Source organism: Pediculus humanus, genomic scaffold (genome assembly GCF_000006295.1).
Source record: "Pediculus humanus corporis 1103172107410 genomic scaffold, whole genome shotgun sequence".
NCBI classification, from domain to species: Eukaryota; Metazoa; Arthropoda; class Insecta; order Psocodea; family Pediculidae; genus Pediculus; species Pediculus humanus.
This window is the reverse complement of record NW_002987035.1, coordinates 2,659-25,793: the sequence shown is the minus strand read 5'-3', so window position 1 is coordinate 25,793 and position 23,135 is coordinate 2,659. Positions and strand designations below refer to the sequence as shown.

Sequence of the window (23,135 nt, the reverse complement as noted above, 5' to 3'; positions counted from 1 at the left end):
AAAAAAAAAAATTTTCTCTCTCTCTCTCTCTCTCTCTCTCTCTCTCTCTTTCCCTCGACGCTATCATGCAAACCTCCTACAAAAAAAAAAAAATTTTTTTCATTTTTGTTTTTTTCTTCCCCTTCTTTTTCCCTTTCTCTCTCTCTCTCTCTCTCTCTCTCTCTCACTCACTTTTTTCTTTTACCTTTTTTTTTTTTTTTTGACTAAAAAAACATTTTCCAATTTTCTTTTTGTTTTTTTTTTTTTTTTTTTTTTAAACAACGTCCACAGTATAAAAACTCATTTTTTTTTTTTTTATTTATGTGTTAAAGCAAATAATAACTAAAGGTAAATATTTATTAATGATATTTTTTCTTCTGCTTTAGAGTAAAATGTAAACAAAAAGAAAAAATTTATTACCCGGTAAATTTAATTACCTAATAAAAATTAATTTATGATTTTGAGATTTTCTCATTTCTTATCATCCCCTCCCCTCCCCCGCTCTCCTCCTTATCATTTAAATGTAAATAATAATAATAATAATAATAATTGATAATTATTAAGGAGAGAGGCCATGTAACGAGTTTATTAGTTCGAGAAGACTTTGTTTGGTTGTAGGTTTTTATTTTAAAGAAGGTTTGAATTTTTTCACGCTTCACACTTTAAGGACTCCGTTGAAGAAGAAGAAGAAGAAGAAGATGAAGATGAAGAAGGGGGAGGGGGAGGGGGTGGGAGGTAAAAAAAAGGTCAAATAAATGTATCTGTAGGTCAATTTGTTTTTCACACCTTTTGATCTCGCTACTTATTTTCATTTATCTTCTTCAAGAGTAAAACCTTTTTCTTTTTTTTTTTTTTTTTACTTTTTTTTCTTTCTTTTTAAAATGTTCACCCAAGAGCAATTTGTAGTAAACATGGTTTTTCTTTAAAGAAATGGTCAAAAAAAAAAGAAAAACCTATTCTTTATGTTTCAGCTCTTAATTTTCAAGGAAAAGAATTAAAAAAAAAAAAAAAAACAAATAATTTTTATTTACTTTTCCTTCTAATTTTTTTTTTTTTTAGAAAATTCATTCATTCACAATGAAAGAAAAAAATACTCCCCTTACCCCTTTAAAAAATAACCTTTGACCCCTACCCTCTCACCCCTAACCTTCCCTCATTCTCCCGCCAAAAAAAAAAAAATTTTAAATTTATTCTCTTAAACGTTTTTAATAAATGGTTTAAAAAAACGTCCCACATACTCATAATAATAATAATAATATACATGATAAAATTTTAACGTTAAAAACGTGTTTTTATAATAATAATAATAATAATAATAATAATAATAATAATAATAATAATAATAATAATAATAATAATAATTAATTTTTACGTCACAACAACAACAATTTTTTTTTTTTGTAAGAATAAAAAGTAATTTTTTCAAAATTTTACGTAAAAAAAAAAAAAAAAAATTTATTTTTTATTACTTTGTCAAAAAAAAAAACGAAACATTATTATTATTATTATTCTTTAATACCGAAAACATTTTTTTTTTTATTTATTTATTTTTCATATCAAAGAAAAGAAAATTTTTTTTTATATAATATATATATATATATATATAAAAATTATATTTTTCATTACTGATACTGAAATTGGAAAAAAAAGACTAAGGAATATAAAAGGAAAGAAAAGGAAGAAAAAAAAGGAAAAAAAAAGGTAAAAAAATAAATGAAGGAAACTTGATTGCATGTAAATGAAGGTAATATTAGATGAAGATAAGAGATCCACAACAGCAGCCAATAAAGAAGAGAACAACAAAAACAACAAAGGAAAACTGGATTTCAATATCCCAACCAAAAGGAAATTCTCTCTCTCTCTCTTTCTCTCTCTCAACAACAATATTTAAGCAAACATTCTTTGAGATTCCCCAATTTCCCATGTTTAATTTTAAACTCTTCTTTTGATTAAAAAAAGATTTTTGCCTTTTTGACTAAAAATTTTAAATAACCGCCGCCGATATATATATAATAAAATGTTACTTTCGTAAAGATTTAAATTATTTTATATGAATTATAATAATTTCGTCATATGTACGTCACTAAATATTCCCTATCCTATCCTGTATATACATAAACAGTTATGACGTCATCATAGTATTATAATTATAAAAATTAAATTAAACTAAATATTTTTTTTTTTATATACAAAAGAAGGTTAGTTTATTGTTGTGCATATTAAAAAAGATTAATAATAATAATAATAATAATAGGGAGAGATTGTATGCGTTAATTATTAACCTTAAAAGTCCTGATAATAAATCCCGGGATGAATACACGTGATCACATTTAAAGGGAATTTTTTTTTTTTTTAAATAAATTTAATTAATTATAAAAAAAAAAAATTTTTTTTAAATAACAACAACAACAATCCACCACCTGGAATAATAATAATAATAATAATAATAATAATTTTCTACACGTTATATTGAAAAGTAATAAAAAATATTTTAGACAACCAATTCCTCTCCCTATTTTTCCCTATTTTTCCCTTTTTTTTTTTTTTCATTACGGCGAGAACGTTTTTTTTTTTCTTTCTCTCTTTCTATTTCTTTCTTTCTTTCCTTTTTTTTAATAATAATAATAATAATAATAATAATAATAATAATAATGTAAAGAATCAGTTAACCTGAATGATTTTAAATAAAATTCACATATACGATGTTTAAAATGTAAAAATGAATAATAAAAATTGACTTTTTTTTGACCCTTTTAATATAATAATAATAATAATATTTAAACTTGATAACGTGTGTATATTATCAATAAAAATTTAATAATATAAAATATTATTTATTTAAATCATCATTCGCGCCATAATTAAATTTAAATAAAAAAAAAAAAAAAAAAATATGGGTATCAAAGAAAAGGAGAGAGAGAGACAGAAAAAAAGATTAATAATAATAATAAGTCGAAGGGTTGAAAGAGAGGTGGGGTAAGGAGGGGTAAGGAGGGAGGGTAAGGTACGTTAAACAAATAATGAAAAGAATAATAATGATTATAATTTGGTTAATCCAACAGGAAATTCACGTCACGATCAGGTTCTTCTTGATTACATGTCTGTGTTTTCCTTAGGAATTCTTTTTCCCGTTTCCTTTCTCTCTCTCTCTCTCTCTCTCTCTCTCTCTTTTCTCTCTCTCTCTCTTTTTCTCTATTTTGAAAATTTCGTTATTTCTCTCATTTCTTTTGATTTAAAAAAAAAAAAAAATTTCAAATTCGATGCATTTTTTTTTTCTTTCTCGTTATTTATCATTACCAACCGATATCAAAAAAGAAAAAAAAAAATGGCCTCTTGTACATAAATACGAATGATGACGTCACTCGTTAACACTTATACGAATAAATAAAAAAAACCGTTAATTCATAATTGAAAAAAAATAGACAGAAAAAAGCCACGGACATCCCCACCCGGGCACGTATTCAATAATAACATAAATAATAATTAAAACAATAAATTATAACGAAACCTTCCTTTTTTTTATAAACCTGGATTAGAGTCACGTTCTATTTTTTTTTTTTTTTTAAATAATAATTTTTATGGTGTAGTATATAAAAAGTTCTTGAAATAATATTGTTGTAAAACCTATTCGAAATGAATTATGTAAAAAAATATACATAATTTTATCTTTTTTTTTTTTTTGTAAATTTAAATCAGTTATGTTTAACTTTACTATATAAATAATCATGGAAGCCATCTTTTTTTTTTTTTTTTTAAATAACATTTAGTTAACGCGCCCTTATATATATATACGTACTTAACCATTTTTTTATTATTATTTAAAAGAACACAAAAACATTTATCATTATTATTATTATTATTATTATTATTATTATTTGTAATTTAAATTAAACAATAAGTCGTATTATTATTATTATATTTTATTGTTTTATTCGAAACTTTTTAAATTGAAACACTCACACAAAAAAAAAAAATTTAACGGTTTTTCGATTGTTTTCCTATTATTATATTAACATTACACGAGATTTCAAAATTTTTTTTTTTTTTTTCATTTTCATTTGATTCGAAATTGATTTTTAACGTTTTTTTTCCCGTTTTTCCCGTTTTTTTTTTTTTTTTTTAAAAAGCGTGATTTAAAGAAATTGAAGGGGGTCTGATCTTTTTGAACTTTTTTATGTTTCCCGTAAAACTTTTTTACAAAGCACCTGTTGAAAAATATATATATATATTTTTTTTTTTATCAATTTACTAAATTTTAAAAATTATTTATTTTCTTTTCACAAATGTTTTTTTTTTTTTTTTTTTTTATTCAAAACTAAACAAAAAAATATTTCAATCAAAATATTCCCCATCAATTTAAATACGTTCGAAACGTTCCAAATGTATTCGATTCAAATTCGAGATATTTGACCGATGGTACCAACCTCAGAAAAAAAAAAAAAAAACGTTTTAAGAAACTATTTTTTTAATTATAATTATTAATATCCAATTATTTAAAGATTTTGGTCTCTCCTTTTTAATATTAAATTTTGTTTGTTTGTTTGTTTTCTACCTTTTTGTTTGTTATCTGTTTGTTTTTTTACTTTTTAATAATTATAAATAAGACAATCAATCATTGATTTTTATCTTAAATATTATTAATTATAAATTTTTTTTTTTTTAGGTTCTGTTTCTTTTTCTTCTACTTCTACTGTTGCAATTACATAATAATAATAATCTTTTACAACAATAAATAAAGTTATTTACCAGAAAATAAAAAAAAAATGTGGCTGAAAGCTCAAAAGCCTTGTTAATTTATTTCAAAAACGTTAAAATAAAAAAAAAGCAAGAAAGAAAGAAAATTATACTTCTAATTGTTCTAGAAAAAAAGCAAAAAAACGTTATTTAATGCAACGTAAATTTTTTTGTTTTTTTTTTTAAAAAAAAAAAAAGAAAAGAAATGTTTAGAATTTATTTTATTAACTAAATAAAATCTTATCACTTGTTATCACATAATGTGATTTAATTTAAAAAAAACCGTTATGGATCTATGTATGTTATGCATTGAAATGATAATAATAAATAATTTTTTTTGGTAAATTTATCAAATAAAACAATAACTCAACAAGAAAATATTTAAAAATGGTTGTTTTATGTTGTTGTTGTTGTTGTTGTTGTTAGAAAAACAAAAGAAGAGGGATATAAGGATTTTCATTAAATATTCCCAAAAAAAAATTTAATGAAAAATTTAAATTTAAATTTTCCATATTGTATGTAAACACCTGAAAAAATGTTTTTTTTTTTTTTTTTTAATAAGAAAATTATCAGATGGTAAAAAAGAAATTTGATTGATTATGACAATAAATAAACCATTTTTTCAAAAAAAAATTTGTTTTTTTTTTTTTTTTTTTTTTGGGGGGGGGGGTTGAAACGGTTATAATAATTTAATAGTTTATCTTATAAGTTTTATTTAAAATTATAATAAGTTTTTGTATTCAATAAGTCCAGTTTTAACTCCATAATAAGAAAAAAGAAAGCAGACCATATAAAATTCTTTATGTATTAAAATATATGTAAAATTATTAATTAATTATTTAAATAAATTATTAAAATATATAAAAATTTAAGTTTCTTTTCTTCTTCCCAAAGAATGCCAGATATATTATACAATTATGAAATTTTAATTAATTTGATTAAAGTAATTTAATAATTATTATTAAAAATAAAAGTCAGACAGATAAACTATTAAAGTTATAAAAATTCGTTAAATTATTATTAATTATTATTATTATTATTATTTTAATAATTAAAAATTTTTCTTACCTTTCAATTGAAATTCTAATTTCTTTTCCACCAATTAATTAATGATGACATTCAAAAAAACTATAAAAGTTTAAATAAAATTTATTTTAAACACAAATATTTTTTATAATTAATAAATTTTCGGTTAAACGGAAAAGTGAGTAGAAAGAAAGAAAAAAAAAAAAACGTTTTTCCCGAAACACAAAATTATAAAAAAAAAAAAAAAAGAAAATTTAACGTGACACACTCGGAATTCGGTTGTTGTGAAACTGAATAAGGGATGATTATTTTTCCTATATACAACAAAAGAAAGAGCGCCGAATTTCAAAAACGTTTTAATAACGGCGGCGGTGATGGCGGACTTTTTATTACTAATAAACAATTATATAAATATCATTAAATATTAAATTTTATTTTTTTCCCGTTAAATTTCTTAATAAATAATTTAAGGTTAATATAAAAATAATTAATTATTTTCAATAATAATACGATTATTTTATTACATTAAATATATTTATATATTATAATTATTTATTAGTATTTTAATTACACTTATACATTATTAATATTATTATTATTATTATTATTATTTTGTAAATTATTAATAAAATGGGGTAAATAAATATTTCCACATGGTGATTTTTAATTAATCGACATCAATATACGTACTTAAGTCATTTTTTTAATTGTTTTAACTTGCTGATTGGGAAGATTTTCTTGGAGTTGAAGAACGTGTTGAATGGGTTGTGGTCGGCCATCATCTCCGACTTGACATGGCTGAATTATTCCATCCCTAAAAAAAAAACGTTTAAATTAAAAACTTCTCGTATTAACTCATAAAAAAAAAAAAATTATTAAAGCAAAAAAAAATTACCTTGTGAGTTTATCGAGCATGTTGGCTAATTTAACGGCTTCGTATTCTTTTTGTTCTTCCGTCATGTTTTCCGTTGGATTTGTTCGATGTGGTTCGTAGCACCCAATAACTGGATTAATTCTATTTAAATTGATAATTACAACGTCATACATAAAAGAGGGTACATATTCAAAAAATCGTTTACATTAAAAATAATATTTTATTCAAAGAATTGAGTAAAAATTTAATTAAATGTACTCGTCGAGTCAGAAAGGTAAAGAAAGGTTTAGAGTTTTTAAAAGTAAATAATTGATGGGAAAAATACCCAAAGACCCTTTTTTTTTTTTAATGTTGTCGTTCAAAAACTATTAATTAACGAAAAACATTTATTTTGCTTACTGGTCAAAATATTTACTGTATTCTTCTGTATCAGAATCTGAATCAGATGAATAACTGGATTGTGAATTTCTTGTTCCGCATCCTCCAAACATTATGCCACGATTGGCAAACAAACCCGCAGCATTACCGTAACCCGTGTACTTTATCATTCTACCAACTGTTTCAAATAAAAATTTATTTTATACTTTTAATAATTATTATTATTATTATTGCTATTACAAATAACCGTTAATAATTTATGATAGTAAAATTATTAATTACCATTTTCTTTACATAAAACGTATAAAAATTCGGCAGTGAGATCTTTTACGGTTGAAGAAGGTGATGTTAATAATCGACAAAGTTTTCCTCTAAAAGAATTCCCTTCTTCGGGTCGACTCATAACGTCCTTTAATGGTGGTAAAATTTTATGACGTAAATACTTTCTAATTATTCTCTCTCTTTTGGCCATTTGAAAAAGGACGGTTAATATTGGAGATAAAAGTTCTTGTTTCGATCTTGAATTCTAAAAACATTAAAACTTATTTTATTTTGTTTTTTTCCCCCCAAAAATAATGTATTTACACGTAAGTGAAAAATTACACTGTCACAAAACTTCATGCCGTATAAACAAAAAGTAATTAATTAGAATAAAATATTTAATATAAAACTTACCTCCGTTGATGATAGTTTTTGATTGAGAAATTGCAACAAAACTTCAATGGCTTCCATGTTTTTTCCCTCCCATACTAAATCTTTCGAAACATTTTCTGAATTTGTAGTCATCATTTGAGAATAACAATTAACAGGAATACAAGTAAGAAGATTTACGACATGACTAAAAAAAGAAATAATATGAAAAAAAAAAAAAAAAAAACACTTTAATTGTGATGGCGACAGACAAAACTCATTTGTTTACTTTCTCAGCTCTAATTGTTTCGATGAAGATGTTTCAGCTAAGAGAAGGTCGTGGACAGAAGATGTCAGTCTAATAAATAATGCTTCTTCTTCATCTTCGTCAATCAAAGAAACTTGATTAATAACATTTTTTACCATAAGATTAAAAATAACTTTGAGAATTTCACAACACAAGTCCACATCGTCATCCTAAAAAAGCAAAGCAAACATTTTAGATATGTTTCGATAAGAAATATCGAAACCTTAAATATAACAAAAACATTCTTTCTAGCCTATCAAACCTGAAAAATGAATTTTCATTTTACCTATTTTTAATAAGTAAGCATGCATCAAGAGGATTTAATATTAACAGCTACCCTTTAGTTAATTTATTTTGGTTTGTTAAAAAAATGGATATAAGGTATTCTCAAATTAGGATTTTGGAAGGGCATGGAAATCTGAAACAGAAAAGAATCTGGAAAAATAATAAAAATGTAAATTTTTTTAGGTGAAAACTAAAATTCATAAGTTAAGATTTAAAAAAAAAAAAAAAAAAAACAATAGTTATTGATGGAATTATGAGTTACATAACTCCTTATGTTAATCTCGAAAATTTCTTTTACAAAAATTTTTCATTGTCAAATAATCTTATTCGCTATTGTTTATTTTTTTTTTTTTTAAATAAAATAAGTTACTTTATGGTAGTACTCACTGATAGTGAATAATAAGTAGTGTCTTTATTTTTCAAAGGACTTTCCTTTAAAATTAAATCTAAAGCTTCTATCAAATATGTGAGACCATGAAATTCATGTTTTAGTTTCGGTCTGAAATAAATTTATTCCCCAATCCATTACAAATATCAGTAAGAATTGTAATAATAATAATAATAATAAAATGAAGGAATAATGAAATATTAAAGTAAGTAAAATATAACCATTGTTAATAATACCTAATTTCTGGTGCCAGTGCAGTTAATAAAAAAAGTAGTTTTATATCGAAAAGTTTAATTGCAGGAGATATTTTTTTCTCTTTTATCATTTGTAACCTCATAAGAATACCCTCGGCAGCATGTGAATTAGAAACATAGGTTACAGCAACTGAACTGTTATAAATTATATTACATAAGGCTTTTAAAGCGGCTACAATCAAATCAACTTTGTTTTTTTCATTAATTTTTTTAATCGCTTCATCTTTTGTATATAACGATGATAATTTCAAAAGAACTTCAATCTTTTGCTCATCTAGAGCATCATTTAAATCTGTTTTGTCTCTACTGAAAATATAAATAAATATATGAATCAATGTCATTAGTTTTTAACGAGATTATGTTTAATTAATTGAAAAATTAAAAGTTTGAAATTGTACCTTAGCAATCTTAAACATTCCAAACATTCTTTATGACATTCATGAGCTTCATCATTTTTAAGCAATTTAAATAAAGTAGAATATAATCTTTGTCTTCTATTGTTTTTATTAAGTGAGTCAAAAGTAAATACTTGAGAGTTCTGTTAAAAAAAAAAAAAAAATATTTCAATCTTTCATAATAATAACGAAATAAAAAAAACAATTAGTTAAAGACAATATACTTTTGCACAAATAGAAAAAGAAAAATTTTAACTTTAAAATAAACAAAACAAATAAATTTTTTTTTTTTTTTGGTTACACCAATGGTTATAGTTTTAGGTACAGTGGAAAATGACAGTTAAAAATTTTGTGTGGCAAATTTTTTTTTTTAAACACAAATTTAGATTAATTAATAACAAATAAATGATTGTATAAAAAAGAAATAGTTTTTTGGGCTACCAGGAATAGAAAATTCTTACATTTAAAACAAATGTTTTAAGTATGTTGGAAATATTTTTAAAATCTTGTTCCGTTTCAAGACATCTTAATTCATCCTCCTCCATTTTTGTTATTGATTACGTACAATGCTGCCAACTTTTCCTATTTCAAAAAAAAAACAAATTGTCAAATTAATCTTTATTAGAATTTTTTGAAGCTTTAATCTTTTTTAAGCAACTTTATCAAGTTTTAAATAGTTTTCGATTGATTATTTTTTTGAATAATATCTAATTTAATTATAAAATTATATTTTAAGTTTATTTAAATTACTCTATTCGGTTTGATAAAGACACACGGACGTTTTTTATTTACATATTCCATAGTATTTATTCCCCGGTAATGTAAATTTTTTTTATCTTTTATTCTTTTTATAAGTTTTAGGATGTTTCTTTTTTACAAAAGTTTTATATTAGTAATATAAAAAAAAAAATTACTTTTACTTGAGTTGTTGCTTTTACCTAACGTTAAAGTTATTGAATAAAAAATGACTTACATAACAGCCTACATTATAAACTAAATATTTAAAAAGAGTAAAAAGTTTTTTTTTTTTTTTTTCATACAAGATTGGAAATTCTTGTTAGAACAAGTCTACCATATTTAGAAATCAACCTACTTAAAAAAAATATATATATTTTATATGTAATCAAATATTAAACGAAATAAAAAAAAAAACAATAATTAAAACTCAATTTAAAATTTTATTTAATTTAACAAATAAAAAATGATAACAATAATTTTTTTTTTATTTGTTATTACAAATAGTTTTTAGTATTTCTTATAAAATAAAATAAAGTTAACAATAACAAAGGGTAAACATTATTTAAAATAAAAATTAATAAAGAAAATAATGAATAATTTATAATATAAAACATAAATAAAAAAAAAAAGAAATGTTAAATTTTTGTTAATTATTTTGAGTTAGAGAAAAATTATTGTGAGTTATAAATTGATACTTTCCTCTGTTCGAAATCTATTTGAAATGATTAATAAATGAAAATAAAATTTAATTATTAAAGTTATTAAAAGTATATTCTAGGTATGGTGTTGGGCTCTGTAAAACTTGTTATATAAACAGAATGTTTTATTCCGAATGTGTAACTTGGAGAACATTTTTGCGATGATATTACCTAAGATGGAAAAACATGGAATTAATATTAATAAATTGGAATAATAATTTTTTATTTTAAGTCGTAATCAATCCAACCTTTTCTGGAGAATGTGCTCCAGGACCTGGTTTTAAATCTTCATCCGTTGGTAATTTAAACCTGGAACTTATTGAATAACTTGGAAATCTTATTTTATTATTATATGAATCCGGCATTGAATTATCATAGGTTCCAGGACCAGGCACTGATAACCTATCATCACGTAATTTTTTATGCCTAGAGGTCATTGTAAATGCTGGAGCCGAACATTTGTTTCCTTCTCTTGTCTTTCCCAACACCGGTGGCATGTTATATATATTAGGTGCTGGAAAAAATAATAATAATAATTTTTTTACATATAAAACAGGGTTATGAACTCTCCAGATGAGCTGATAAATCTTTTTTTTAATAAAAATATTTTTCCAGATTATTAAATGATAATTAAAATTTAAATTACTCACAGGACATGAAGCACTTTGAAGCCTTGTACATTGAATGATAATAATAATAATAATAATAATTTACTTACCGATTAGATGTTAATTCCAATAATTATAATTATGATAAAATTTTATTATTGCATTAATGGTGCTATATATGGAGAATGTTTAATACCAAAACTGTGTGCAGGTTGTGTTTCTAATATCTGATCTGCTTTTTCTGGTGAATAAGCACCTGGAGCTAAACAAACAAACAAAAAAAAGTGCAAAAGTGATAACAAAAATTTTTCTTTTAATATTTCAAAACCTTTGACCAACTTATAAATAATGTCATACCAGGTGTATCGTTTGGCCTTTCGTCGGCTGGTCGTATACCAAATGTATATTTTGGAGATCTGTGGTACAAAATAATCGTATTGGATCGTTCTATTTTATAAGCATCGGGAGCAGGAGTGTCATTTGGTTTTTCTATTTGTGATTTAACACCGAAAGAATATTTAGGAGCACCGTCTAAGGCACAAATATTTCTTTCAGGACAATACATATTCGGAGCTGAAACAAATAATAATAATTAATGGAAGAATAAAAAAAAATTTTTTTTTTTTTACATGAACACAAAAAAATATAAGCTTCAATACAAAATAATATATAAAGAAAAGAAGAAGCCAATGTACCTGGCGTATCACTAAGTTTTTCTATTTGAGTTTTCATTCCGAAAGTATATTTAGGAGTTGAGTCCAAAGCGGTAATAGCTCTTTCAGGGCTATAAGCACCTGGTGCTGGAACGTCGCTCGGTTTTTCTAATTGAGTTTTTAATCCAAATGTATATTTCGGAGTCGAGTCCAAGGCGGTGATAGCTTTTTCCGGGCTATAGGCACCTGGTGCCGGCACTTCGTTAGGTTTCTCTATTTGAGTTTTCATTCCGAAAGTATATTTTGGAGTCATGTCCAAAGCGGTAATAGCTCTTTCGGGGCTATAAGCACCTGGTGCCGGCACTTCGTTAGGTTTTTCTATTTGAGTTTTCATTCCGAATGTGTATTTAGGAGTCGAATCCAAAGCGGTAATGGCTCTTTCGGGGCTGTACGCTCCTGGAGCAGGAACGTCACTTGGTTTTTCTAATTGAGTTTTCATTCCAAATGTATATTTTGGAGTGGAATCTAAAGCGGTAATAGCTCTTTCAGGGCTATACGCTCCCGGAGCTGGTACGTCACTCGGCTTCTCTATTTGAGTTTTCATTCCAAAAGTATATTTCGGAGTCGAATCTAATGCCGTGACAGCTCTTTCTGGGCTGTATGCTCCTGGAGCCGGTACGTCACTCGGTTTCTCCAATTGAGTTTTCATTCCGAATGTATATTTCGGAGTCGAATCTAAAGCGGTAATGGCTTTTTCGGGGCTGTAAGCACCAGGTGCTGGAACGTCACTCGGTTTTTCTAATTGAGTTTTTAATCCAAATGTATATTTTGGAGTCGAATCTAAAGCGGTAATAGCTCTTTCTGGGCTATAGGCACCTGGAGCTGGTACGTCGCTCGGTTTCTCTATTTGCGTTTTCATTCCGAAAGTATATTTTGGAGTCGAGTCCAAGGCGGTGACGGCTCTTTCTGGGCTATAAGCACCTGGAGCGGGTACGTCACTCGGCTTCTCTATTTGACATTTCATTCCGAATGTATATTTCGGAGTCGAATCTAATGCCGTGACAGCTCTTTCTGGGCTATAAGCACCTGGAGCGGGTACGTCACTCGGCTTCTCTATTTGAGTTTTCATTCCAAAAGTATATTTCGGAGTCGAATCTAAAGCGGTAATAGCTCTTTCAGGGCTATACGCTCCCGGAGCTGGTACATCACTCGGCTTCTCTATTTGACATTTCATTCCAAATGTATACTTTGGAGTCGAGTCCAAAGCTGTGACGGCTCTTTCGGGGCTATAAGCACCCGGAGCAGGAACATCACTCGGTTTTTCTAATTGAGTTTTCATTCCAAACGTATATTTAGGAGTTGCGTCTAATGCAGTGACGGCCCTTTCTGGGCTATACGCTCCAGGCGCTGGAACATGTTTCAGTTCATTTATTTAAAATTTAACCAAACACTTTTTCTTGGATTAATATTTAAAAAAAAAAAATTTAATTTGTATAAAATAATTTCTTTTTCTTCATTCATTGTTATTACACATATTTTTAAATTTGACTAATTTATATGTATTTGCAGATAACTCCATGCAATAATTAATTTATTTAATAGTAATAGTTATTAAACAAGGTAATAAATATTAAATTTGTTTTTTTTTAGTAGAAAATTAAGTATTACATTTTTACTCAAGTGCCTAAAATTTGTATAAAAAAAAATCATTTAAATAACCTAATTTAAAAGTACCGGTTATAAAATAATTAATAAATAAGTTAGTGCAAATATTAAAATAAAAAAAGGAAAAATACACGTGCTTTTAGTGTATGAGGCTTACCCATTGTTTTCCATTAAACGAACGGCTCAGATTACTTGTAATTAAATTAATTTATTTTTTTAATCGGTTATTTTATTTATATATATCCAAAAAAAAAAAAAAAAAAAAACGTAACGGTTAGGATGTTGTAATGAAGTTAAAATAATAATAATGATGATGTTTGACACTTACCAGGTGTCATATTGATTTTTTCAGCTTGAGTTTTTAATCCGAATGTATATTTTGGAGAAGAATCGTGTATTACTTTGACTGCTCTTCAGGATTGTAATCGCCAGGAGCAGGAGTTGCATTTGTTTTAAATTTTTAAGGTCTGGAATGAAGTGTTGCGGCTGGAGGAGTGTCTTTACCTAATTATAAAATCAATTAACTAATTAGTTTTATTTAATTTAATGTTAAAGTAAGTGTGTTTTGGGAAAAATAACGAACCTTTAGAACTCAATCCTGTGACGTTATATTGTCCGGGACCAGGTCCGGGACTATCGTTTTTACTTCCGTGTCTACTTCCAAAAGAAAAAGCCGGAGCTTTACCTTTTTTAGAGTCTATACTCGTTTGTCCCATAAGACTTGGTAGTGTTACGCATGCTGGACCCGGACTCGTAAATTCAGCTCCGATCATTCCTCTTCTTTTAGTCGGAGTCCATGGATTTTGTGTGAAACCCATTTCTTAAAAAAAAAAAAAAAAAAAAAAAAGGAAAATATTGATTTAAGCAACGTTGCTGTTATTTCATGTGACATGCACATTTAGTCTCGGATTTTCTTTTTTTTTTTTTTTTGGTTGCCATATTTTAATTTAATTCGTTTGAAAAATTAGGTCGTAATAAAAAAATCGTTATCGAAACTGAATTCGAAAAAAAATATGGCGGATGGGAAAAAAAAAAGACACACAAACGAATTAAATTGGTTATAGAATAAGTATAAGATTAACGCCCACATTTTTTTGATTTTTTTTTTTTTTATTTCAAGGTAAATTAATAAAAAAAAGTTTTCACATTTTGGTTATTTTAAAAATAATGATAATAATAATTATGATTCAATGAAGCCATCCTAAACTTAAATCGTAAAAAGTAAAAAAAAATTAAAAAAATTACTTTACAATAATTACGAGTAATAAATATTTAATAAAAAAAATTTATTTACTATAAATAAATTAAATTATTTATTTTACTTTTGGGTAAAAAATATTTTAAAATAAAAAAAAAAAATAAATCTTACCGTAAATTTTTTTTAAAATTAAATAATAAGAAATTTAAGGCACACGAAACCCGCGGATTTTTAAACACACTGAAATGAAATATAATGACGATGCAGACGACAACGGTTGGTGAATATTTGTGGGCCGCGGTTGCCAGGGCGGTATAAATTACGTCATCACACCTGCGATTTTTTAATTTTTTTCCTATGTTAACGAACGAGTACCTATAAAAAATTAATACGATTAAACACACACGATTAAGGTATAAAAAAAAAAAATAAATTCAGGTACATGAGAACCTTTCTGTAAAAATAATAATTATTATTATTTGAACAAATGAACAATTTTTTTTTTTTTTTTTAAATTTAATGGGATTAGTCATCGTATAAAAATACGGAAAATAAAAACGTTATTGGTTGATTCCAAAAGGTCATTTCCACTCTCAACACTGTCCATATATGGTTTTCCATAATATCTTATTAACACACACACACACACACATTGATTTTTTATTAATTATATTTCCTTTTATTTTCTCTTTTCTAGGTTAGACTTAGTTAACAACATAGATATTAATATATATTATTATTATGTTAGTCGACCTGTATTAAAAATACAATTTTAATAATTTTCTTTATGATTTTTATTGATTAAACTTTTTTACACATTCCGATGATAAGTTTTTCTTCTGCTTTTTTTTTTATAATTTAAAATTTTCCTGTAAAAAATTATTTAAATTTTTCATATGGAATAATATTTAGAAAAATATATATATAAAGACAACAATTTAAAAATTGAAAACATTGATAAATTAATAATTTATGTAACATTCATATATATATATATATATATTTTTTTTTTAATAAGAGGAATCATATCAAAATTATTTTTTCAAACGCATTTAGGTGCAATAGGTAAACACATATTGTAAAAAGCATCCTTTTTCCAAAATTCGGGTCCTTTCCATCCGCACCAACCCTTTTTTATTATAACTGATATGTCATCGGATCCCGTGTAATGAGGATCTAATATTAAAAATTTTATATCTCCCGTATTTTTATTGTAGTCGACTCCCAATATCGTGTGAGCCAATACGCCACCCCCTAAAATAATAATAATAATAATTAGTAAATTCGTATTTAAATGTGTTTTCTTTTGATTTATGTCTTTTATACCGATCATTATGGGAGTTCCTTGAGTTTTAAAATGATGGCTCAATTCTCCACCTTTCATTGTCATTTCTTCTCCAGAATTAACTCGAACGATTCTACTTGTGACTCCGAGCAACGTTTCCAAAACAAAACTCACCTAGATAATTTTAAAATTTAATTATATTATATAATAATAATAATAATAGAAAATGGAAAAAGAGAGAAAAGAAAATACCTCGGTAGAACCTATCCATTGTTTAGAACCAACAAACGATGCAGGTTTATCACCAATATTGACAAGACACTCTTGAATTTCTCTATGAGTAGGAACGGGTGCGTTTGTGTAGCTTTGAAATCTAAAAACGTATTTTTTTTTTTTTAATTTTAATAACAAAAAATATTTTCAAATTATTTTTATTTCAAATAATAAACTAACTGAAACCAGCTAAAAATAGTTTGAAGGGATCTGTATGCACAACCCCATCCATTGTCGTCCATATTGTCTTGCATGTAATGATAATAAGCGTATTTCCCTTGGACAAAATATGGTTCGCCTTCAGGTACTCCACTTGCACCTAATTTTTCATGAGGATTTAAAAGTTTATCGCTTTCTGTCTTGTTTGATTTATTAAAAATGTGAGCGTTTCCCTGACGAAACAATGGTCTGTCCATTGGCAGAGAAAATGAACTGTGAAGATTTTCTCGAATTTTTTCTGCGTATAAAAAAGCATTAGCGTTAAGGTGACTTACTCACGTTTAAAATTTTATGCTACTAAGACTACAAGTACTAATAAAAATGTCACTCACTTAATTCATCTGAAGTTTGTTTTGACGAGTACACAACTGAAACAAAATGTCCTAAATTCGAAGGCAAAAAATGGTAAGTTTTCGGATACGAAATACCAAACGTATTTTCCTTTTTCAACTGATGTAATAAATTATTTTTATTTAATGTAAAATTCCTTTGAATCCCAGTTAAAAGATACTCGTATAAATGTGTAACTGATAAATTTTTCGAAACCATTATCAAAGAATCTATGTTTAATTGAATTTCGACGTGTCGGAATTCCTCTGAAATAAAAAAAAAATCAATATGCAATGTTATATAATATGCATTTCAATCGATAATGTGTTAAATCAAAATCGACATTTGAACATAAATTTTGCAGCCAAAATTTAATTTAACAGAGCAATCATGTTGGATTAAATTGAAACTTTAGGTAAATAATTCATTCAATATGATTCAACTATAGTTTTACTTATTAATGTTTTTAATGAAAAAGTTAAACAAAACTTACTTTTCACATATTTTATGTAAGGTGCAATTTTAGGTAGTCCTTCTTGTTCCGTTTGATTGATGTAAAGTCCTACTTTTAACATTACCTATCATATGGAAAAAAAAATATTTTAAATTTGCTTAAAACTTATTATCAATCGAAAATAAAAGATGATTTATTTAATGAAATTTGTAAATATCAATCAACATGCAAAAAGTTGAAAAGAAATACAATATTGATAAAAAGTGAAAAAAAAAATAAATAAATAATACCTAAAAAATTTAAGACTGATAATTTAATTTGAAACTTACTGTGTTTTTATTTTTTTTAATTTCATCAGACAGCTGTATGTGCTTCAGTAACTCGGAAACTGGATTTTGTGGTGATATACCAATTACATTAACATCCTTATTTCCTAAAATATAAATGCTTGATTCTTCAAATTGAAATGCTGCAGCACCTGACAAGAGCTACAATATTAAACATGTAAATTATTTAGAAAGACATATTTTGTTTTTGACAATTGAAAAATTAATAATTTTTCATTAGATCAACAATATGTTCATCATAAAAAAATTTTTTAAAGAATATACAAACCTTTTTCTCTAAATCAAGTAATGTCGATTCAGCAGAATTAAAATCTAAATAAAAAATAACTGGAAACGAAGCAGACAAATTCATTAACATATGTGAATTTGTCAAATCATCCTGATTAATAAGATCATAATCTACATTTTCATCATCATTTGCTGCATAAAACTTGGGAATAACTTTTTGAAGCTTAGTATCTACATTGATAACCTGTATTATAACAAAACAATTTATCAAACTTATAATAATATTGAATTTAAATAAAAAAAAAACTAATTAGGACACAAACCACTGGAAATTTTCCAAATTCATTTGACAAAGTTTCATCGATATCATTCGATGATACTCCATTTCCTACATTAAATATTCCACATGCGTGCACTCCGGACGGCAAGTATAAACTAATATTTTCAATAAAAGCATAATTAGGATTTGCTGAGTTATCATTCTCAGGCACAGCCAAACCAATCAAATATATTGAAGAATCATCATCAGTACCATATAAATACCCTGTGGATTCATTTGGCAATTTTAATAACCTCTAAAATTGCAAAAAATAAAAAATAACATGAATTTATTATATAATTGGAAACAAATTGACACAGTAACGAAACGTGAGCAAAAATTTTTCTATTAACGTTACACATGTCAAGTAACAAACACATTTGAAATTATTTTCACAATTTATATTTATCAAAATTAAACCGAATGCATTATTTAAATAATGAAAATAAAAAGCATTTTAAAATATTGCGCGTATTTTATTCCATAAAAAATTTTAAAAAAAATATAAACTTAAAAATATATATAAATAAAATACCTCGAATAAAACATTTAAAATTTTTAAACGTGGAGCCATCTTTATTGACATCACTATTGCCAACCGTAATAAAACTTGACACGACGAATTATATTCGAACACTTTTAAATACGTAATGGAGTCGACATTTTAAAACCGACCATTAAAACCAAACGGAAATCATAATTTAAAGAGAAAAAAAAAAAAAAAAAAAGGGGTTATAATTCAATTACGGGAATGAATTTAAAAAGAAAATTAAAAAAAAAAAAAAAGAAATTTAACAACTTTCTCAGAATAAAAAAAAAAAAAAAAAAATTAAAAAGTTTAAAAGAATTCAATGAATTTAACCCCCCCCAAAAAAGGGGGGAGGGGGGCAAAAGTAAAAACTATAAAAGTATTTTTTTTTATTAACAATAATTAGCGCCAAAACTATTTGAAAAAGGTTATTAAATAATGAAAATATTTTTAACCTTTTCATATGTAAACCTTGGCGAAGGAAAATTTCCCGCCTTTTTTTAAAAAACACTTTAAACTTTAAATTTAGTATGACATTTTAAAAAACACAGCAGCAGACTTTTAATTTATTTTAACTTTATTATTATTATTATTATTATTATTATTTTTAATTTTAAATTTACATTAAATTCTCTTGAGTAAATCTAAATGTAATTAACAGTTAGTTAATTTTTAATGGTAGTTTAATTAAGAATTAAAAAAAAATTTTATTTTTCAAATTACATAAAATGTAACGATGGATTCCTTTTTTTTTTTAATTTAATTTTTCTTTTTTTTTAGGATTTTTCCCCCATTAGTTTTATTATTCCTTTTTCAATATTAAAAAAAAAAAAAGCATCATTATTAATTGCCATTAAATTTTTATTTATAGGTCAATAAAAACGGGGATGGAGGGAAAAAAAAAACCTTTTCCGAATGGTAAAAATCATATTTTGAGAGGTTTTATCATGTAAAAAAAAAAAAAAAAAAAAGAAAAGTTGAATATTTTTCCACATGCGGAGAATTTTCATGCTGGCTACAAAAAAATAAAAAAAAAAATAAAAATAAAATAACCATGCGATAAATGGCTTGGTTAAAAATTTTTTTTCTTTTTTTTTCTTTTCCCTTCCACCATAAGAATTGGAATAGGGTAGGAAAAATTTTACCAACCGACGTCAGTAAGAGTCGAAACGTTGTACGTTCGAGTTTATATTAAAAAACGTTCGTTGAGAATTTTTTTTTTTTTTTTTTTAATTTTTTTAACTTTAACTTTATTTTATCCCGTTCGGTTCGTACGTTCGTTTTTGTATATACGCGTAATAAAATTTCTTCTTTTTTTTTGAAAAACCAACGAAATTTTTTTAAAAATTTATTTTAACGTTTTATTATTATTATTAATTATATTAGTATCTCGATTTAATTTTTCCCATCTAATTTTCCTATCTGGAAAATTTTAGTGTTTGAATACGTATTAGAGTGATAAGACCGGGGAAAACAAAAAAGAAAATTCATCATTTTCCCCCCAAAAAAAAGGTAAAAATTAACATTTTTTTTGCTAACTATTAGTTTTTTTTTTTTTAAAAATATTTTATCGATTAAACTCTTATTTTTGTGATAATGTCAAGTTTAGTAAAATTAATTGATGATGGTTCATTCATGATTAAAAGTTATAAATCGTTTTAAAAAGGTATTATTATTATTATTATTATTATTATTATTATTATTATTATTATTATTATTATTATTATTATTATTATTATTATTATTATTATTTTCCCTTTCATGTTGTCGTCATCCTCTTGGATGTATTTTTTTTTAAACATGTATTATTAATTTTACTTAATTGACTTGTGTTATTGGTTTGAATGACATTAAAACTACGACGCTGCTATAGAAACAGGTGATGATTAAATCAGGGAAATAATTTAATCCCCCCTCCCCCCCACTTTACGTAAGAACCGCCCCTATAACCGAATGTGTGTGTGTGTGTGTGCGTGTGTGTAAATGCGTCGTACGCATTTAGAGATAAATTGATACTAAAATTTCATCACTTGAAAACGTTGCGATTGTTTTTTGGAAAATATAATGAAATTCGTGGGTTATTGTACATTGTATACTTTAAATAAATAAAAAAAAATTGAACGTAATGATAATGATAATATATCAAAGGGAATGACGTCATTGATTTAAAAAAAACGTTAAATTGCAAAAAAAAAAAATTAAATACCCTCATAAAGTAAGTAGGTAGATTGATAGGTACGTAATGTGTAAATTCGCATTGTCTTGTTTTTTGTCGTTTGTCTGTTTGTCGTTTGTCTTTTTTTTTTTTATTTAATGTATAAAACAAATTATTAAATAAATGACAGACAGACAGACAACGACAAAACATTCATGTTTAAAATCACAAAAATGTTATGTATGAATGTGATATAAATGTATCTGTCGTCGTAAATAAAAACAAATAAGGGGAAAAATAAATTATTATTATTATTATTATTATTATTATTATTATTTTTAATTTAAAAAAAACAATGATAAGAGCCGCCCTTTTAAAAAATTAAAATTTTTTTTATCATTAATGGCGTGTATCATTTAAAAAAACTACACCGGTATTTTACAAAAATAAAAAAAAATTACAAATATCATTAACTAAAGGTCAAAGTTTAAAGGTTTAGGGGTCACTCACGTTAGTAACATATAGATAAAAAAATTTTCTTTTTAATAATAATAATCTGGAAAAAAATTTCCCAAGTAATTTTGACAAAAGTTTTTTTTTGTTTTTCATATAAATTTCACGAGTGGTTTTCCCCCCCCCCCTCCCTCCAATTTTTACAAACTTTTTATTTGAAACTTATGTATTTATGTACATACTTAAACCGGATATACTTATTTTTTATAAGTTTAACTTATTGAAAATAAAAATTTTTTATGGTGATAAAATCAAATTACGGTTAAAATATTTACACAAATAATTAAATAATTCGAATCTATTGAAGAAAATACAAACAACAACAACAACAACAAAAAAGTTTTTAATTCTTATTGCAAACAATTCAAAATAATAATAATAATAATAATAATAATAATAATAATGTTTAAAGAATAAATCTCTTTCGGTTGTCATTTCATCACATATATATATATATATAAATTCGAAAGAGAAAATATTTAAATTTTTGACATGTTAAGAAATGTCGAGACGAGAAATAAAAAAAAAAAAAATAATAATAATGATAATAATAATAATAAATAAACCCATAAATAATATTATCATTGGTTGATGTGTGTTTAAATCCGTGGAAACGTTTTGAATATTTACTCGACATTTAGCAAAAGATTTACATGTGGAAAAAATAAATAAAAGAAAAGAAAAGAAAAGAAAATGCCGAAATATAAATATAAATTTGTACTAAATATGCGAATTATTTTTTATTTATATTTATCATTATTATTATTAGCAGTGGTGGTGGTGGTGGTGGTAGTGATGGTAGTGGTGGTAGTAACACGAGGTTAGATTTACTAAAAAAAATTTTTTGTTTTATCTTAAAACTAATATGTGAAAAAAAATATGGAGAAAAAATAATATTCGTGTGATGTAATATTAAAAAAGATTTACCCGTAAACCATGAACTCGCCCCCCCCCCACACCGAAAATTGTATTTTTCTTTCCCCCTTTCCCCTCCTCTCCCCTACCCATTATTAATCTTTGAATAATATTCTATAACACGATGGAACATAAAAGAAAAAAATTTTTTTTTCAACGACATGTTTCACATATATATTATTGATATTTATCATAAATGTTTCAACAAAAAGAAAATATTTTTCACTTTTCCTCCAACTTTCTTTTTTTAAAAAAAAAAAAAAATAATTTTTTGGGGGGAAGGGGGGCTCAGGTTTTTTTTTTTTTGTATACAATTCCAACAACACAATTTCAACCGCAACTTTTTTTTCTAAACATAATAATAATAATAATAATAATAATAATAATAGAAAAGTGGGTGGGTGGGGGAGGGGAAATAAAAAAAATAAAAATAAAACTTTTTTCCTTCCTTTTTTCCTTCCTTCCAACTTTATTTATTATTAAATAAAAATGAAAAAAAACGAAATAGGAAAAAAAATAAATAAATAAATAAATAAATGGAAACTAAAAAAAAAAACAAATAAATAAATAAATAAAATTTAAAATAATTTTTATTTGAACAAAAAAAAAAAAAACAAATTTTTTTTTTTTTTATTATTAAATGGAATCGATACATTTAAATTGTTTTTCCTTTTAAATTAAAATAACATTTCCCCCGCCCCCAGGCCCCTTTCCTTTCCCTCCCTCCCACCGCACCCCCTTTAAATGTTTAATAATTA

At 25.1% G+C, this 23,135-nt stretch overlaps 3 protein-coding genes across 3 annotated transcripts; all 3 read right to left on the bottom strand.

Moving 5' to 3' along the window:
* Positions 1-6,429: 6,429 nt before the first annotated feature.
* On the bottom strand, positions 6,430-9,795 carry Phum_PHUM060390 (synembryn-A, putative; the record flags this gene model as incomplete). Its single annotated transcript, XM_002423406.1, has 10 exons — positions 6,430-6,553; positions 6,635-6,754; positions 7,013-7,169; positions 7,274-7,517; positions 7,667-7,829; positions 7,911-8,098; positions 8,601-8,712; positions 8,838-9,161; positions 9,254-9,393; positions 9,712-9,795. 10 exons carry the CDS (start codon positions 9,793-9,795, stop codon positions 6,430-6,432), a joined length of 1,656 nt encoding a protein of 551 aa, XP_002423451.1.
* A 954-nt stretch (positions 9,796-10,749) lies between these two features.
* Positions 10,750-14,430, bottom strand: Phum_PHUM060380 (uncharacterized protein; the record flags this gene model as incomplete). The annotated part of the gene is made up of 7 exons (XM_002423405.1): positions 10,750-10,857; positions 10,935-11,200; positions 11,491-11,556; positions 11,652-11,867; positions 11,990-13,354; positions 13,941-14,018; positions 14,196-14,430. 7 exons carry the CDS (start codon positions 14,428-14,430, stop codon positions 10,750-10,752), a joined length of 2,334 nt encoding a protein of 777 aa, XP_002423450.1.
* Positions 14,431-15,852: 1,422 nt separating this feature from the next.
* Phum_PHUM060370 (uncharacterized protein) lies at positions 15,853-18,694 on the bottom strand (the record flags this gene model as incomplete). The annotated part of the gene is made up of 10 exons (XM_002423404.1): positions 15,853-16,064; positions 16,137-16,269; positions 16,348-16,468; positions 16,549-16,825; positions 16,920-17,183; positions 17,411-17,495; positions 17,701-17,859; positions 17,987-18,190; positions 18,270-18,521; positions 18,686-18,694. 10 exons carry the CDS (start codon positions 18,692-18,694, stop codon positions 15,853-15,855), a joined length of 1,716 nt encoding a protein of 571 aa, XP_002423449.1.
* Between the last annotated feature and the right edge of the window lie 4,441 nt (positions 18,695-23,135).